Here is a 20,218-nt window from a genome sequence, read left to right on the forward strand (position 1 = left end):
ACCCACCGGAATGATCATTACCAACAAGAGAACGAAATTTCACCGGGAATACCAAAGTTCTCGTACAAGTTAAATCAGGAAAATATTTCATTACCGTTTTTTAGAGAAACAAAATATAAAAGCATTCGAAACTGAAAAATATCAGCCCGAAGAAGGAGAAAAAAAGGAAAAAATAGAGACAAAGATTTCCGACCGACTGACCCATGTTTTGGCACCTAAAGGCCAATACCACATCTTTTTTTGTTAGGTCTAATGTATACGTTCAAGTTCCCCATATGATCTATTTATATATGACTGGTTTTTAACATGAGGGCGTTGGAACAAAGTACTGATGCAGACACGGCTAATAACGCCATTTCGCCATTAGCGTATTACCAATATATTACGTTTTAGGGTAACGATCAAATTAGAGTGTTCTTGTATACAAATATTTTAATATTTATCCATTATTTATTAGAAAAAATACTGAGACATAATGAGGGTTATTAATGTGTTGTAGATTTGGTAAAACGCTAACCGGGTTGATCATCATTTCGTATTACAATTAGAAAGAGAACTTAACATAATTTCATCTGCCAATAAAGTAGGTTGTATAATGTGAAATATAGGCGTAATGTGTTGGATCTTCTTTACACAAATATATGCACGCTTTTGACTTACTCTACAAATATGAATTACTTCATTTATCGACCGTAATATTACAATAAATTATAGTCTGAATAATTGCAATGTATACTTAAGAATACGTAGAATTATCAAATGTTTAACAGAGAAGACGATAATAGAATAAAAAAAAAAATAGTCCGAGAAAGAGAGAGAGAGAGAGAGAGAGAGATAAAGGGAGAGAGAGAATGAGATAGAGCGAGGAATGAGGGGAGCAGGATGAGAGAAAATGGAGGCTGTGGTACGTAATGGAGACCGAGGGAGCAAGGCGGGGATATATAAATATATTGATCCTGTTGCTGGTGGCTTATAAAATTGTATCGCTCTGGCATATATATATATGTACAGAGAGAGAGAGAGAGAGAGAGGGGGGAGAGAGAGAGAGAGAGAGAGAGAGGGGCCAGGGGGAAAGGGAAAGGGAAAGAGAGAGAGAGAGAGAGAGCGAAGGGACGAGATAGAGAAATAAACAGAGAATTAGGAGGGACGAGGAAGAGAAAGAGAGAAAGAAAGAGAGATTAAAAAAAAAGAATTAGAGAAAGAGAGAGACAGCGAGAGAGAGAGAGAGAGAGAGAGAGAGAGAGAGAAAGAGAGAGAGAGAGGGGGAGGGGGTGGCGAAAGAAAGGGATTGAGTTTGTTGAAGACTTTATAAAAGCAACCCCTGAAGTTTCGACGAAGAGGACAATTATCTGTGATCTTCGGGGGGGGGGGGGGGGTTCAATGGGCGGTGTCGTCGTCAATGTTTGCCCCCCCCCCCCATAATTTTTTTCGATTTGCCTTTAGCCATCGAGTATGGATTTCTGATTATTAAAATTCCAGTGAAAATAACATTTTCTGTTTTTTAACCAATCTCCGGATGAGAAGAGTTTTCGCCTCCCTTTCCCTTTAATGAAAAGTTATCACATTTTCCATCCACAAATAGAATTTTGTGTTACTCTTCATTTCATGTATACGTGACATGTGATAACATTCTGTTTATCGTTTTAGTTTCTTTCCAAATAATAACTATCCAGTATATCAAAGGTGGATATTACACTGTATTTCACTAGCCTTATGACTGAGTACATTCCTTCTTTTTTTTTTATAGATAAAAGAGGTTCCTCTCTCTTCGCTAAAGAAACATTTTTTTGGGGGACACAACTTGTTATTTTGATTAAAGTGGTTGTTTTAAAGTTGATATAGTGAATAATTTTTTAAAAGGCATTTTCCTTTGGCAAAACAACAGTTGTCCCTTTTTGGATTGCATGTATAGCAGAAACAAATAAACACACAGACCACATTGTTTATTGCTCACAAATATTATACGTCACGATTGCCTACTCTTCGTCGTGTGTTTGTCAATGCCTTTAGAAATATGACCTCATATGTTCATGCTTTAGCGAACAATCACAGAAACTCAACCCACCTTTGGCTTTCATACATTATTTTTCTGTTCACGGGTAACCAGAATCTAACACTCATTCTAAAGTGTTCAGTTTAGGGGTGCATTGTAGAGTGTTGCTCTAACCGAAACATCTACCAGCTGGTTGGACTAGTAGGAACACACCCGTGTGAAACGCTAGCTTGTCAACGGACTGAAGCTGCAATATTTACATGTACCAATGTGTTGACTGGCTTTTATTTACTATTTATCGGACGTGGAACATGTTTTGAGAGACAGCTTTTCCCTTGCATACTTGACAGTATCATGGTCAGTCTAAGATCAGGATCAATAGACCAGAGTTAAAGTGAACCGAGGAGCCGAAGTAAGTAGCTTTCTTTATACAATTTTATGATCATATAACATAACAATGTACTTAAAATACAGATAGATGTATAGTAATGTGTGTAGTTGTTATAGTATTTTTGGTATGATTTAATGTTTATTTGTCTTACTTCTTTAATACGTGATGTATCCCAAACAAAACCAATGCGGAAATAAATACCGACTTAAATCTTTCTACAGTTCTATGAGTTTACCTCTCGTTTGTAGATTTTGACAGAATAGACATGTAATTCATAAATGAAAAACGTAATTTGTAAAGCCCAGCAGTTTAGTATACCGACACAATATTATTGCCTTTATCTATCGCAACTTTTTTTTGTAATACACTTGTTGGTGATTAGCCGGTTTTGGATAAGAAAACTCCGAAGAGTTTATTCTATGTACATTGCTATATTGCACCAGACCGATACTGCTATAATGCTCGCAAGTGAATAATGTTATGCACAATAGCTGTCAAATATGATATTTGTTAGGCCTAATGCACGCATGATTGCTTCAGTAAACATCCTGTTTTTTGTAAAATTAAAGGTAGTTGAGTTCCAATAATGACCTGAATGTGAAACCACACAGTCCTGAATGTTTACGGTAAACCAAACTTACCCCGAGTTTTAAAAACAACAGAACATCATAAACAACTTCATGGTTATACGGTCAGTATAATTGAAAAATGATAATCATTAAAAACATGGTATGAACAGACATCAACAGCTATATCAAAATATTTATGACAGCCGCAGATATAAACTATATGAAAATAAAAGAGGAAGGATGAGAACGTTTGATGTTGTTTACTTGTTGTGTTCATTTCACAGTTTTGTTTCCTCATCTGAAATTGTCATGAGATTAAATTGCGACTTTAACATGTTGCATCTCCTGGTCCTCTTGATCTGCGCATGCTCAGTTAGATCACAGGCGGTCTGTGATGGTTGTCTCTGCAACCCACCAGGTAACTACGAACTTCTTCTTTCTTTATATATTATTTGATTTGATTTCATTTAACCATTTATCTAATTAATGCCAATATTCATGTCATGCACTAATTCACCAGAGCGGAAAAATAACACTTACTTTTGAATCTAGCTGCAGGGACTGCTGTGTCCTGTTGCACAAAACTTACCATTGATGGTAACTTTTGCCATCAATGGTTACTACCATGGAAACCTTGATTTTGATTGGCTGTTGAGCCCTGTTACCATGGTAGTTGCCATTGATGGCAAATTTACCATCAATTGTAAGTTTTATGCAACAGGGCCCATGGTGTGACTAGCTGTCAACAATATCATGTATCTGTTCTACCTAAAATTGTATGGAGCGGGGTATCATGTTTGGCAAAGTAAAGTGCAGGGTTAAAGGAGAAGAGAAAGGCAACGGATTAGATGGATAGAAGGTGTGACCAAAGAAATAGACAAGTCTTTAGGACAGAATAGTCTGGAGAGGGTTTGTCCATGGGGTCATCAGGTGTCGACCATGACTCGATGGCACCAAACAACAACCCGAAGTGGCGAATGTTCGCATTTGCATAATACAAAAGAAAATATTTGAAAAACCCATATTTTGATAAAAGAAACGAAATACAGACGAGTTATTCAACGTTCACTCCGGTGACAAGATAAACGGAATTACTTGGTATTCAAACCTACCATGCCTATTAATAATGAAAACGAACCTTGTTCCTATTTACAGCGTCATTATGTAATTGTTTAATATAATCAATTTTACAATACCAGATTGAGAACACATAATGATGTTGCCAATAATAATATATTTTCTAATCTAATCTTTTAAAATCCTACAAGTCTTCATTCTTTTAAAATAGACATGATATTATAGGCAATTATGAGAAGAAAAAAACAACGAGCGTGATTGAATAACACGATCGCAATATAATTTCGAAAAATCAACTCAAGGGCGGGCAATTTCAATACCATATTGTATATCTTATGTAAATCATGTTGAGATTACGTAATAAGTCATTGTACAACGGTATTGGCATTTTCCAGGTTGATTTTTTTTCGAAAGTCTTTGCGATCGTTTTAGTTTAGTTTCAAAGTACTGCATTTGATGGTTCTGAAATACGTACTATCAAATTAAGTGTTTGTTCCTCTTTGAAGACATCGACGCAAGCACTGTAAAACCGATCTACCTCGTCCGAAAGATAACTGGAGATTCTTCGATTTCTTGGGCATTGGATGTTAACATAACATGGACAGCACCGTTGAACACAAGTAATGTCTCATTTAGTCTATTTTACACTGTTATCATTTTATTTGTTAAACTTCTGAATCACAGTAAAAACAGTATCTTTGATGAGCTGAAGTGTTTAATTGCAATTAAATTTACTGGACAAGGGTGATACGCTGTTTCAGAATGCTGCTTGTGAGTACAGAAATGAATAACGCAGTCGCAAATACTTTCTAAATATCAACACACCTAGCCATGGTGGCGTAATTCAATACCAGTAGCCATGTCTTTCATCTTTAGAATTTGCGAACAATACAAGGGCACGAACAAACATCATGTGAACATAGGGGTTTGAATTGATTTCTTGAAAGTCTTCGCAACCTAAATGTATTCTCGTTGAAGGGTTCATATATATATATATACGATTGCTTTTGTTATAAAATCTCAAGTTTGAAAATATCTAAATTCTCGCTCTGATCTTTACCTCATATTGTTGCTGAGATTTAGACCACCTGCAAATTTAACTTCTGTATGATTCACCAAAAAATGAAATCTCTGTTTCTCTGTCTCTCTGTCTCTCTGTCTTTCCTTAAGGCCATGATTACGCTGTGCAGTTAACCAAACACAGTGGTGGCGATTTACGCTGTTCTGGGATAAAACAAAACAGGCAATATACCGATTTATCACCCCTAGAATATGTGTGTCCAATCAAATCACAGCAACACGTCGTAAGTCTATTATTTTTAATTTGTTATCATCATTATTATTTCTTATTGAAAGTATCTGTCTGTCGTTTTACTACCTGCTATAAGAGTAGTTTTATGGGCAGTATGGTCAAAGAATCACCTTAGAAAATTAAGAATAGTAGTAGTGCACATTTTTCATTACATGTGAGCTTATCCGCTGTACTATAGCGTATGTAATTTGTTTGTATGTGTGTGTATTTGTTTGAGAGATAGAGAAGAAGAAGAAGAAGAAGAAGAAAGAAGAAGAAGAAGAAGAAGAAGAAGAAGAGAGAGAGAGAGAGAGAGAGAGAGAGAGAGAGAGTGAGTGATAGAAAATGAGAGAGAGAGAAAGAGAGAGAAGGAGAGAGAGAGAGAGAGAGAGAAAGAGAGAGAAGAGAGAGAGAGAGAGAGAGAGAGAGAGAGAGAGATAGAGAGAGACAGATGAGGAGGGGAGAAACGGAGATTGGGAGTGAGAGAAAAAGGGAGGATGGGAGAAGAGAGAGAGAGAGAGAGAGAGAGAGAGAGAGAAAGAGAGAGAAAGATAGATAGAGACATAGAGAAAGATGGGGGTAGAAACAGATAGGGAGAGAAACGGAGGATGGGAGAGAGAGAGAGAGAGAGAAAGAGAGAGAAAGATAGATAGAGACATAGAAAGAGATGGGGGTAGAAACAGAGAGGGAGAGAAACGGAGGATGGGAGAGAGAGAGAGAGAAAGAGAGAGAAAGATAGATAGAGACATAGAAAGAGGTGGGGGTAGAAACAGAGAGGGAGAGAAACGGAGGATGGGAGAGAGAGAGAGATAAGGAGAGAGAGATAGAGAAAGAGAGGGAAGGAGAGTGATACAGAGAGAGAGAGAGAGAGAGAGAGAGGGGGGGGGGGAGGGGAGAAACGGAGGTTGGGAGTGAGAGAAAAAGATAGGATGGGAGAGATAGAAGGAGAAAGAAAGATAGATAGAGGGAGAGAGAGAGAGAAGGGGCGAGAGAGAGAGAGAAAGTGCGAGAGACATAGAGAGAGATGGGGGTAGAGACAGAGGGGAGAGAGAGAGAGAGAGAGAGAGAAAGAAAGAAAGAGAGAGAGAGAGAGAGAGAGAGAGCATATCAAGTGTACCTTACATCAAAATTTGAGTTGTATGTAATTTTCATTATTGTGTATCACCATTATTTTCAGATTGCCAATAGCTTTCTGATGTAGAATGGTCTACGGGGAACATTTCGTCAAAGGGGGAATTGAAGGTTGGGGAGGAGGGGGGGGGGGGGGGGGGAGGGGGGAGGATGGGGGGGGGGAAGTGGTTACATACTTCACTTTTTAGCGAGGAACCAAATCGAGTGAGAATCCTTTGAGAGATCTGTTAAGTTGACTCCTCCGTGATCACAATCAAACTTCATAATCAAACTATATACAAATCATCAAATTAATAGATAGTAAAAAAAACAAGATAAATCCAATTTAGAAAGGAAATGCTTGGATTGTAAATCATTCAATTTGTACCAATGTGATATTCATGTATATTTCAGTGTAAAAATCGCACAGGTACATAAAGATCGACTGATGGGCGGGGATGTTTGGGTATAACTACCTCAAATTGAGAACTAAGAAGATGGTACTAGTATTTTACTATTGAACTGGCCTATGTAGGCTCTATGTATTCCAGATCTTGAGAAACATTCCGGGATTAATCCTTAGAATTCAATTGTTTTCAGACAGGAGAACTGTACACCGAAACAGATCTATCTTTCGGACATAGGTATATATTTGATGTAAGTTCAAGTCTATTTATTATTAATATATAATGAATTTAACATTTATTGTTATCAGACTGCTGTGTCCCAAATGTTAAATGCAGGAGCATTTTACAATAATTTAAAAAACTTAAAAAAGAGTTTTAACATAATTTTGGTAGTCTAGAATCACGCGGATATTATTTACATTCATAATGATTATCATTTTCGAAAAGCTCTGCATCATTCATGCTGACAAATATGTTACTAACAGTACACCTCCTTAATAAATTGGTATGTTATGTATTCAAATATGTTTTGTCTACTTCGTTTGTGAACAAAATTATACCAGTCACTTTTGTAAAGAACCGTTAAGGTTTCGGTCATGATACAAGGAGCATTTAAAGTGTCTTTCAAGTTAATTCTGAAACATCATTAATTAACAACTAGAATATTGGATCAACATTTTCAGGTATGCCTGTATAACGCTACATGGGACGCTCTCGCTAGTACTTCAATTTGCCTCATTGATATTTATTCAGCAGGTGAGAACGAGCTATTACTTTTCACTTTAAAGGGCTCTGCTAGGATGACAATTTATTCCATAACATTTATAACAACAATGTGATGACAAAATGAATGAAAATGATGTTTCGCTTAGCCAATCTAATATCTTTATTCATTATGTGAGTTTGGGATTAAATTTACAACTGCCAAACAAGGCAGACATTTAAAAAAAATGCTATAAAGAAGCTAACACCAACCCATTAGTGGGAGGAGATCACATCACTCTTTCACGTAATTATCCCCTTTACCTTTCTTTATCTCCACCTTCCTCATAACTTTTTCTGTTCTGCCGTTTAAGGGAAGGGGGAGGGGGAGGGCACGCTCCCTTATGGCCTTGTAAATTACATCACCGATTGTGATCACTTCGACCTATTTTTTTCCTTTCATTTCAGATTGCTATGAAGAAACGCAAGACGAAGATTTCTGCAGGAGTCAACGTACGTATTAAATCTTATTTACTTCTGATATATTTCTAATTCTTGATTATGTCACAAAGATGGTACTGTTTAAAAGTAAGAACGGGAGCAGGGCTTGAAACATGGCGTATACTTAAATACCAATATTAAACGATTTTCGAGATTGAGTAATCCGCGGCATTATTTGCTCTATGATGGGGACGCTTGAAAACTAAATCGATATCGACCCCACAGGCTACCTGTCCATAATGACAATAATGACGATAATAATTGTTCATAAACTGAGTTGTGCACATCATATTTTGATTCAACATTTTCTTACTTTTGCTGTCTTTTTTTAGCGCTCGCTGAATTGCAAGGAATGAAAGTGTTGCACAGATTTGCTCAATTTACCTATGCTCATTTGCAGATTACTTAAACAAGCCTATATATGCATGAAAATAATTGTTATTTTGAAACATAAATTCATATCGAAAAGAATAAATATACATTATGGTAGAATGAAATCCTTCAGGTAGAAATAAAGAGATAAATTTAAAGAATATAATTTAATCTCTGTAAAATTGATTAACTCTTGGTCTTTTTTCTTTTAGCGATAGTCGTAAGCGGAAAGCCTGTCAATGCATCGCTTACAAGATTTACAAGGGGCGAAGATACCGAGGGTAATGTCACAGTTGACGCTGTTATCATGTGGAGTACCCCCATACAGGTGAACGGCGCCATCAACAAGTATTCTATTGAAAGTTATGATGTCACTATGCCCGGCGTCCGAGACGATCTTCAGACCGTCTTTCAAGTAAGCTACGAAAAACAAAAAAATCTATTGAACTTTGGCTTTCCTACTATAGTTGTAAATTTGTGTTCCTTTTAACGAAATTACGACAATTAGATAGGATTATTTTGCAATATAATCATCGAAAAATGACCCCTTGTTGAGAAAAATTTTCTCATGCAGGAATGACTTACTTGACTTTAAGCCGTCCACACCACCACTGGGATGTATGATGGCTTCTGTTTCAACGGCTTGCCACGTCTCCATTCTTCGGTAAGCCTATATAGTGGCTTTAGTCAGGCAGCCAAGTTGTCTGTTGTTGTAGTCCTCCTTGGTACAGTCCATCCATCCATTAGCTGGTCTTCCCCTTGGACGTTTGCCATGTACATTTCCGTATAGAGAAGGGTGTGGGGGTATGTTTTTGGATTCATTCTGTTGATATGTCCAATGTATCTCAATCTTTTCGTGGCAACCCTGTCGATGATGGTTTCTTCCATGTTCAGTTGTGTTCGTTTGTGTGTGTTTCTTATCCTGTCAAGTCTGGTCACACCCATGATTATCCTGAGGCATACTATCTCAAAAGCGTTATTATTGCAGAATTGTTAAGATTAATATCAAAGTTGATGTGCTACGCATTACGATGTTAGCATAATGTAAAGTCAGAGCTTTAAAACTTGTTTGCAAGCGAAGTTTGATTTTCCTTGCTTTCACTGAAACAGCTACTAGTGGTGTGTGTGTGTATAATAATAATAATAATTACAGTGCTTATATAGCGCCTAACACTTACTTTGTCAGAAGTCTCTAATGGCACAGTCACACGGCCACTTACGGTAGCTGCGGATGCTTACGGATAAAAGTCCGTAAGCATCCGCAAGGATCCGTATCATCCGTAAGCATCCGTATCCATCCGTAATTCAATCCGCAGGATCCGCAGACATACCCAGATCCGCAGCGGAATTTTGAAAATCTCAAAATTTTGCTGCGGATGAAATATACGTAAGCATAATGCAGCATAATTACCCTGGCTTTAGCAGTGCAGCTGTTACGCGCGCTGCGTTTCAAGGAATAAATTCCTACCAGGTACCCATTTACTTCACCTGGGTGGATATGTGGATATGGGTGGATATGAGTGTGTATGTGTGTAATTGGGGTTTTACAGACGTGTATCAATCAGATAATGATTATTTAAGTCTAGGGACAGACCTCTAACGTCACCATCCGAAAGACTATACAGTGCTCTTTATAAAACTATTGTCTACAGGGTAAAAAACAAAAGTCAGTCATGGAACCCACATTATTATCATTTCCCATCGGTTCTCTTGCAATGTTGAGTGCAATGTTGAAACACTTTTCACTTTTCGCTTTAAGCCGTAAACCAAGATTTATTTTGTTCTTATACAGAGAGACGATAACACGAGCATGGTTTACGAAGCTCAAATTCCTGGATTATCTCTCAATACACAATACAGAGTCGAGGTAAACATTACATATGCATGGCACTAGTGATTTCTTTATAGCATAATAAGCAAATTAATTTTAGTTCATATTGGTTGTTAATATTTTGTTTTAATTTGATACATTTCGAGATGACGGAGTATGTCCCTTCGTTTGGGCGGCCCAGATGAATAAATTGATATAATTCACATTAGGTCTATTTAGCATGTAAATCATTGATATGCTTTATTACTGTTAGCTATCATTGTAAATAATGTGAGCATTTTTTGTTGTTGTTATTAATTCTTATTATTGCAGTGACTACTATTCAAAAATGATTATGTAAATAAGTGCATTTAAGAATATTCAATTTTGTTGATGAAAATTTTGTTCTCGTCCAAGGGACATATTAAAGAATAGCAACACAATAAATCTAATTTTAGCATGGAAATGAAACGAAATGAAATGAAATGAAATTGAATAACACATGCAATTAAGAAGGAAATTTGTTTACTGAACACTACTGATCTAACTTGCACATTCCTTTTGTTTGGTTTTATTTCTGAATGAACAAAATAAGTACATACATACGATGTTGAAACAATGATAACTAATTAAAAAGAATACAGATATATCGCTCTATTCAGAACCATTATTCTAATGGGTCTGTTCTTTCTATAGAGGTCCTCTCCTCTTTGCCTATCCCTTTCTTCCTTTCTCCCATTTATAATGTATAATTGTATTTATGTATTCGGGCGTACCCTCTACAAGCTATGCTTTTCGGGTTTCGCGCCTTCTTCCTTGTAATACAAGTTCTTTAATTATTGTTATGTTCCTACTTATAAATTGTTTTGTTTGGAAGAAAATAAATGTTCATTTGAATTGAATTGAATTGAAATTTCCACACTGTTATTCCACAGATCACACCATGGAGCATACTGCCTTCTGATGATCTTAAAGATGGCCAGAAAGCTGAATTCATATTCACAACTCCATCGTCATCAGGCCTGCCTCAAACCACCACTACAACGGATGCGAACTCGAATCCGACAACAATGATTCAAACTACAATGTCAGATGGTGTTCCATCGATAACACCGGGTAAGTCTTCGTAATCACGGCTAACTTCCGAATCGTCCATAATACAGTGAAACCTGTCTATAAAGACCACCCAAGGGAGACAAGAAAAGTGGTCTTTATAGGCAGGTGGTATTTATGTACAGCTTCCTTTAGTATATGTTTCAATGAGAAAACATTTTCAAGGGAAACACAAAATGTGGTCTTTGTAGACAGGTGGTCTTTCTATACAGGTGGTCACTAAAGCAGGTTTGACTCTATTCCCAAATTGTGGATTTTATTCTCTTTTCGTGACAATGATAACTTGTACATTGTTGTATTAACTTTCAGTTATTTATTTGTAACCTAATTTGATTATTTTTTTGTCTATATTGGAGATAATCCAAATTTGTGGATGTCATTCAATAAAGGTTTAATTGTATTTAATTAATTTGTTCTTTAGGTTCGAAGTCCCTTTCCGTTGTACTGATATCAGATTTATATTTTACTTTTGTACAGCTCAAATCATCCTTAGAACCAAAAACCAAAGATATACTTGTTCCATGTTAGAAGCGTCAGGCCGGTGTATTATAAGAGTAAGTAGATAGAAGTAAATACTTCTTCGGCGAAGAGACATAAAAGAGAGTAAAAGTTCTCTCTCAACAACCGTCGGAACAACTTGGAGTGCATTGGTACACGTAATTGTACAGAAACCGAAGTACGACTGGGTTCGGTGTACATTTACTTTAATTTACAAAAAGTATTCTTCTATTTTCTTTACATTCGTTAATTTTAACCCTTCAAGAATAAAAAGTCAACTTTTGTTACATTCTATTTCCAGGATTCGACGTATTGACTATGAGCGTTGTCTCATCCATAGTGATCATAACTGTGATCGTTCTTCTAGTCTTGGCCATCGTTTGTGTCCGACGGCGTAATCGTCGCATGAAGACTCCGTACAAGCCGAAACCACAACTCATACCTCCTACACCTCAAATAGTTTCAAGAGGTAACAATACGGTTATGCCACGTTAATTAGATGCATTTGACATTATACGGATAATTTCTCAAAGGGATTTTGTAGCAGGCACAAATTACAGCCCCCCTCCCCCAAAATAACAAAAAATAACAAAAACAACAAAAATAACTGAAAACACCAATAACAACAACAAAAATAGCTATCCCAACCCCCAAAAGAAAACCCCCTAGACTAAACATCAACTCAAAGGTGTGCTTATCTTTATATTCTTAAGACCATAGTCCGATATAGAAAAAAAAATGCAATGAATTGATACAAATCTTTGTGATTGAGTTTCTGAAAGGTGATTATAACATGTACAAATGCGGAAATATGTATGTAGTTATATTGTAAACAGCATCTGAGGAACTAAAACTTCAACAAGCTCTGCTTCAAGATAGTTCCTCTTTTATCGTGCGTTTTCTATGATATTTGTCGTTTCATTGCATATTTTTGTAATATGATTATTCATTGTATTATGTTTTGCATGAGAAAAAAAAAATCATTTGAATCATATTTCGAAAAACCCATTTCAAATGCTGGACAATTCCTTCTTAAAAAGGATCAATGCAGTCAATTTTGCGATGCATTTTAAACACGCTCATTCAGCCCTTCCCTGCTGAAAAGAACACACGCATTCACACTCATTCACAGTGTGAATCACACTGTGTTTCACACTGTGAATCACACTGTGCTCCACAATGTTAAATTGGGACGTTTTCACATTGTGGTCGATTCGTTTCACACTGTGGTTCACAGTGTGGATAATCGGAAAGGGAAAGAACACACTCATTCACACTCATTCACAGTGTGAATCACACTGTGTTTCACACTGTGAATCACAGTGTGCTCCACAATTTTAAATTGGGGCGTTTTCACATTGTGGTCGATTTGTTTCAAACTGTGGTTCACAGTGTGGATAACCGGAAAAGGAAAGAACACACTCATTCACACTCATTCACAGTGTGAATCACACTGTGAATGAGTGTGTTCTTTCCAGCAGGGTTGGAAGAGGTTCTGTGCTTACACCATTATGACAGGCCTTTGTTTACCCATGTTTGTCCTCCTTGACCTGGTTGTAGCAATCGGGTACCTATTACAGAGTCAGGGCCCATAATAAAGAACAGTTTACAAGCTGATGTGACTTCCCTGCATGTTAACATTATTTATCTTATCATTACTATCATGATCATGATCATCATTATTATCATTTTAAATTATAGCAACCCTTTATCCTAACATTTTTATACATCCAGAGGAAGTTGATCCCGTCTTCAAGGACAAAGAAGTTCGCCACGATCAAGTCGAGGTTCGAGAGCAACTTGGCAGTGGGCAGTTTGGCGTGGTGTACAGTGGAAGACTGCTAGGACGCACGGACTCTTGGAAACATGTCCCTGTGGCAGTGAAAATGGTCAAAGGTCAGGCAGTTCAAATGTCGAGCAATTTTGTTCATAACTCCGTCATACCATCAAGACCAACACAAGACCGACAACAAAGCGGACAAGAAATTATATCCCTATGAATGGCAAAGAATCGGTCGCTTTGACTCGATTTTGAGTCGGGTTGGCATCTTGACTGGGACTCGAACAACGATGTTTTCCTGAAAAAAAATAATCGAATTTTAGAAATTCATTGTTGGAATTCAATCATTTCTTAATATGAAATCTCTGCGAATTTGAACCAGGCTTGAAAATGGGACAGTTTCATGCGTGCGTGACAGAGCTTGCATTGCAGTATTGTCAATATTTAAAAGCATTCAGCAAAAAGCAAAAAGCAAGAATTATGGTCTGAAGCAGTGTAGCGACGTGTGAGCAACGTTACATATGCAAAAACGTTTCGAATACGACCCTTCACAAACGGACAACGTTTCGTTACCCATGCAATTAACTATACTTACAGAAACTTGCAAACAGTGGCAGTTTCTAAAATAATAATAAGAAAGAACATGGCCAAGAAACCGAGAGAAGGGGAGAGAAAGAGAGAGAGAGAGAGAGAGAGGGGGGGGGGGGGGGGGGACATAGAAATTATCCGTGAAATATAATGTACATGCAGTTCATACAAACCATACTTAAATATATAAATATATATATATATATATATATATATATATATTAAACCAATTATGAAAGTACAAACTAACCTTGCAATATGTTGGTTTCACGTGTTTCAGACCATGTTTCAGACCTTATGAAGCTCGATCTCCTGAACGAGATCCGACTTATGTTCGAGCTTGGTGGACATCAGCATGTCTTGGAGGTCATTGCGTGCTGCACGGTCAAGTTCCCATACTACATGATCACGGAGATGTTGAAGTATGGTGACTTGCTCCACTTCCTGAGGAAATGTAATAAGGTACAAATTACAGATAACTCCATGATGGCAAACCGTAAAAACATGAACATAAGCTGATTTCAATAATCCTTAAAAGTGCAAAAATAACAGTGACGAGACTAAATCGGAACATGATTTCTATAGAAAAAAGGGGATTGAAAACGGCCTTTTGATTAGATTTCTTGAAAGTCTTTGCGATCATGTTATTCTGTAATTTGTTGTAATTTTTGTAATTTATGTCTATTATATGTGTTGATATTAAACTACCAAAGCTATCGACGGTGACACGACCTACGAGTGTTATCCCAAAGTCTACTTGAAATCGGAGAACGCCCTTTAGTCTGCCTATGCACTCTCAAAAACAGATTCACTTGGAGGCGCGATGGCTCAGTGGTAGAGCAGTGGTCCCGGGTTAACCGGGAGGTCCCGGGTTAACCGGGAGGTCCCGCCTTTTTGTAAGGCTTTAATCCTCATCACCAAGTCCCTCGAGGAGGACTTAAAGCGATCGATTCCCTTGTTGCTTACTTAGAAGCATACGACGTCATATCCTTACTTAGCAGTCAACTAAAAAAAAACGCAACCCAATCCTCTCAACCTCTCAAAATAGATTCAATTGATACATCATTTCTTATCAGAAACAGTGGATTTTAGTTTGTAAGTACATGCGGAAACTAAATAATGGGGAAAGTTATTTTTCAGTTATCATTTTGTATTCTTTTATATACGACTTATTTTTCTCGACATCGTTATGCAAAGTTTAAAAGATTAACAATGACGGGTCGACGAAAATCGGTGGCTTTGCAATAGGAAACCTTTACTGAATGCAACCCTACTATTGAAGCACAAGAATGGAAACCGTTACGTAACTCAATACCATTTTGTAAATATATGACTAGTCTTAAGATGCACATACGAAAGTTGCGATACATGTATGTGCCACGCGTCACGGTTCAATGTAACCCGACCTGGTGGATTTACGTCTAAGAAAATGTTTCAGACCCATGTCATGACTTTGTTGTTGTTGTTTTTTTTTTTAAACAGCCTAGACACATTGAGAAGGACCCCATTTATGACATTACAGATCTTCAACGATATCAGATTGCAAGACAAATAGCCAGTGGAATGGTAAGATAATCAGGATACCTAGACTTAATCATTGTTTATGTAATATTAACATCGTTTGGCTTATTGCTGTGAAATCACAAGAATTTTTTGACAAATTGACAAAAGAAAATCTCCATCTTAAAAGAGTAGAAACTAAGTGCCCCTTATGTTATCTTACTTTAAAACTGAGTCAGCAAATTGCTCCATGAAATATGTCTATGGATTGTGAAGGTGCCTTTGGCAAGTACTAATTGATACATTTCCACTCTCCACCCAATGGTAGTAAATGGGAACCCGAAATTTCTTGATCTGTTAACCCTGTGTGCATCTAAGTTGTCACGGTAGATGGCCTAAAATTTGATAATGATATATTATTACAGGACTCGCAGGGAGAGCAATATCAATTATTGATGAGGCTATCATGGGGACATGATACATTCTTATTATTATTATTGAATTACCATTAAAGGGATTCCGACCGGTAACTTTGTCTTAGATCCTTTAAAAATAAAATCCTTGATTTAGCTCATGCTGCAATGATAATTATAAACATTTAGGTCAGTCAGGAATCCCATGACTTTTACAAGCCGATCTTATTATCAAGATATTTATCATTGAAAATCGAAATCAAATTTTGCGTTTGCCAAACAGTTCTCATAACACTACAGTCTAATGGGGAAAACGAGTATGGTAAAACCGGTAACCCAAAGGTTTTTACTTTTTTTGAGGCACTCCTTGATCATTTTGAAGCACAATTTTTTAGGGCTTCAATATAACACCATATCACAGACACTGATAACACGTGGGGCCGTGCATCTCAGATTTAACATTGCTAAATGATGCCTTTAATAACAGTAATTATTGTTATCCTTATAATAACATTATACTTCATTTCGAAGGTCTTCATCTCCTCTAAGCGGTTCTACCACGGTGACTTGGCGGCTCGGAACATCTTGGTGGGTACTGACCTCATGGTAAAGATCTCGGACTTTGGTCTCAGCAGTGACATCTATCAAGTGGGTTATCAAAGATTGTCACCAGAGAGGAAACGTCCAATCAAGTGGGCCAGCATAGAAACCAACATCGAGGGCAAATGCACCATCCAAAGTGACATGTCAGTCCCACCTTATTATTGTTTTAAAAGAAAACTTATATATAAACATATAAACGAGTGGTAGACTCGGCAAAGGGGTCATAATAGTTGCTCTAAGAGCAGAAAGTGGTCCAAAGTGGTGGTGGTGGTGGTGGTGGTGGTAGGGCTGGGTGGTGACGGGGGGGGGGGGGTGTTACCTCTTGGAGTATTGTACGAGATAACCGTCACAGTGTGAATATTCCACATAATAGGTGAGGTATACCATGAGAGCAATTGCCAGAGTTGGTAGTTGTCCTAGGACGGATGGTTTTCTAAACATAGTATTGGCAAGATCTCAATCAGAGTTTTCCTAGTAAGAATAGTCTTGTCATGTGATTATCTGCCGGGTTGTTACCACTGGGCTTGTTGTCCTAGGTAAACCTTTCAGTGAAGAAGTTCCCATCGGAGTAAGGGTTACTCCGAGGAAAATTGTTTGGTTTATTTTGTTTTATTTTGGTTTGGGGACGAAGGGTTTTCTATACATACACGTATGGTAATATCGACAAGATGGTCATCAGATTAAGCCTAGGTCACTTAGGTGTAATATTCCTAGGCCATGGTTGTCTTCGAGGGTTGTTACTATTAGTACGACTGGAGTCGTTGTGATTTGTATAACGACACAGGGTGGAAGTCTTTGTGCCCCGGTGTAAGTGTCTGAGTGAGTCGTTGTCCGGGGGGGGGGGGGGGGGACATAGTTGGTCAGAGGGTTATCTTCCTGATACACTGTACGTATCATTATGTACTACTTCATTTGATGCTAACCAGGAAAAAACCTAAGAAATCCGAGGATCATTCGCCCGATACCATGTTCATTTAGACACATAAAGAGATAGAAATTATACTTTTACTCAGAATATAGAAATGACTTCTTTTTGAATCGGAACTTCAAATTAAAAAAGCCTATCATGGGCTACTAAGCTGCAAAAGTGTAAACTTAATGTACCTGGTGTTCTTTTTTAAAAATACATTATATACTCGATTGTTTACTACTTATTATCGTTTCTGTAGATGGTCTTATGGAATCACGCTGTATGAAATTTTCACGAACGGTGAAATGCCATACAAAGACATGCCATCACGAGAGGTTTTGCGGCGAGTCCGGGACGGTTACCGGATGGAAAAACCTGAAAACTGCCCAGATGACGTGTAAGAACTGAAGATAATGAGTTGATAAGGTGTTGGATACAATCGCTCAAAGACGGGGATAGGTTTGGTTGATTCCGAACCGAGCTTGATAATTGTTGGAAGAAAAAACTAAAGAAAAACAGAGTATTAAAGATAAGCTGGAAAAAGAAAGGTAGGGTAGAATAATCAATGTAAACGTGCAAATAAAAGACAAATGAGATTTAGAAGTGTGATACAATTTGTAAACAGTTTAAAACGATATTATTTTATACTGTAGCCATAGTTTTAAGAAACCGCCCAAACCCGCTGACATCCCATTGAAGGCGTGTTTATGTTGATGCACGCGTTCCAGTGTGATGGCAGTGAACTTGTGGCCTACTCAGCGTGAAATGAAGACCAACTGAATCACATGATACACACAAAGCTCATGTTGATTATTCGTATCTTTTTATCGAAGGTACAAGATGATGTCATTGTGCTGGCATGAGAAGCCTATTGGTCGTCCAGCGTTTAAGAATCTCTTCAATTTCTTTGACAAGAAGATCGCATCTAAAAGTACGTCGCCATATTTCGAAGTCGAGAATGAAGCGGTAAGTAAACCAGGTTAGGCTTAATATTTCATTACCACTTTATGCACTGGGTTCGTAAATTCAGTAATTCTGATCCCGTAATTCAATTTTTGAGGAGAAAAGTAATCCGACTACCAGAATGGCTTCTTTTTACCACAAAAGTTTGCTTACGTAAATATCTTATTCTATGCTATATATTACAAAAACAAAATTCTGGCCGAGATAAGGAGGCATAGAAATTATATTAAAATGATTGAAATAAGTTTAAATTTCGTCGGGACGAGCATCAAAAAAGGTTTTAAAATAAATTTTCTTTTTGATATTTTAGGTTTTAAGTTCAGAATTTGCCAGGGGCTGGGAGAGGAGGGGGGGGGGGGGGGGGTGATGCCTTGCCTGAATCATTTATTACATACATGTATATGATAAGTAATACTTACTGTAATATGCATTGTTTAAATTTACACATTTTCCCAACATTTCAATGAATAACAGGGGAAAAACGACAGTAACTCACCGTTTGTATGTTCTTTTTTTTTAAACAGCGACTTTCAGAGACAGAGGAAACAGCAGCCGCCTCCCAAACAAGACCAAATAGCAGCACAAATGATCCCCTCTCCGGTGAGCCGGTGAATATGAAGGATTGGGAATTTGAACGTAAACCTGACACGAAGACACAAACAGACTTAAATGGTGCAAAAGCCAAAAGACAAAATAGCAGCACAAATGATTCCCTCTCAGGTGAGCCGGTGAATATGAAGGATTGGGAATTTGAACGTAAACCTGACACGAAGACACAAACAGACTTAAATGGTGCAAAAGCCAAAAGACAAAATAGCAAAACAATTAATGGATCTACTGCCCTCTCCGGTGAGTGGGTGAATATGCAGGATTGGAAATTTGAACGTGAACCTAGCACAAGGACCCAGACAGACTGAAATTATGCAAAAAGACAATAATAGTCAATTTAACCCGGAAGGAATAATTATTGCATACGAAAGATCTTATGATTCTGACATCACGGGATAATTCTAACGCTACAAAGTTAGTTTATGATTTTTAGGATAGGCCTATTTTTATATCCATAGAATATTGTTAATCTTTCTACGCAGGGTAAATTTGCAAGCAATATATTTATATTTGTAAATGTTCAACCATTATCTATGACACTTATTTGATGCTATATTTATATTCAGTGTCGATTTGTTTAAAGATAAAGATCAGTTCTGGTCATGCGATTGCATTGTGAAAGAAACGTGGAATCGATCAGAAAAGGTTGATCATCTAGCATATAAGTATTGGTGTGTACTGCAAGGTTCTGAAATCATCGAAATGATAAGAAATTTGGCCCAGTCTTGGTAAAGTTACTCATATAGCTCCGTTTAGTCTCATTTCACAACGCCCCAAATCGTCAGAGTCAGCAGCCTAACATGTTAGCCTTAAAATCGTTTGAAAATTCATTTTTTGTTTAAACGAAAAGAACATCCACCCCGACATAAGTTATCACTAGCTCTTTCATTGGAACCCTCATGTCCCATTGACTTTTGAAAGTTCACCCACCGTAATTTGATCAAAATAGGTTGCAGGCTCGTCATTGCCTATAATACACAAGTGAAACAAGTAGAACTTTTGACACAGTTTGCCAAGC

At 37.4% G+C, this 20,218-nt stretch overlaps 2 protein-coding genes across 3 annotated transcripts; both read left to right on the plus strand.

Annotated features, from left to right (window-relative positions):
- Positions 1–2,066: 2,066 nt before the first annotated feature.
- Positions 2,067–13,917, plus strand: LOC105441981. 2 transcript variants are annotated; one of them, XM_030977447.1, is made up of 12 exons: positions 2,067–2,405; positions 3,238–3,371; positions 4,537–4,650; positions 5,201–5,334; positions 7,032–7,088; positions 7,522–7,594; positions 8,009–8,053; positions 8,626–8,828; positions 10,206–10,280; positions 11,159–11,339; positions 12,136–12,303; positions 13,569–13,917. In XM_030977447.1, exons 2-12 carry the CDS (start codon positions 3,263–3,265, stop codon positions 13,832–13,834), a joined length of 1,425 nt encoding a protein of 474 aa, XP_030833307.1. In that variant the 5' UTR covers positions 2,067–2,405; positions 3,238–3,262; the 3' UTR covers positions 13,835–13,917. The 2 variants fall into 2 exon arrangements, with proteins under 2 accessions (XP_030833307.1, XP_030833306.1); XM_030977446.1 differs by lacking the exon at positions 2,067–2,405 and having other exon boundaries at positions 3,075–3,371.
- Positions 13,918–14,460: 543 nt separating this feature from the next.
- LOC105444060 (tyrosine-protein kinase SRK3-like) lies at positions 14,461–19,765 on the plus strand. The gene is made up of 6 exons (XM_030977036.1): positions 14,461–14,664; positions 15,685–15,768; positions 16,647–16,861; positions 17,888–18,025; positions 18,462–18,594; positions 19,116–19,765. Exons 1-6 carry the CDS (start codon positions 14,461–14,463, stop codon positions 19,506–19,508), a joined length of 1,167 nt encoding a protein of 388 aa, XP_030832896.1. The 3' UTR covers positions 19,509–19,765.
- Positions 19,766–20,218: the final 453 nt, after the last annotated feature.

The sequence above is a fragment of the Strongylocentrotus purpuratus genome, unplaced genomic scaffold, assembly GCF_000002235.5.
Source record: "Strongylocentrotus purpuratus isolate Spur 01 unplaced genomic scaffold, Spur_5.0 spur5_scaffold_9, whole genome shotgun sequence".
NCBI lineage: Eukaryota > Metazoa > Echinodermata > Echinoidea > Camarodonta > Strongylocentrotidae > Strongylocentrotus > Strongylocentrotus purpuratus.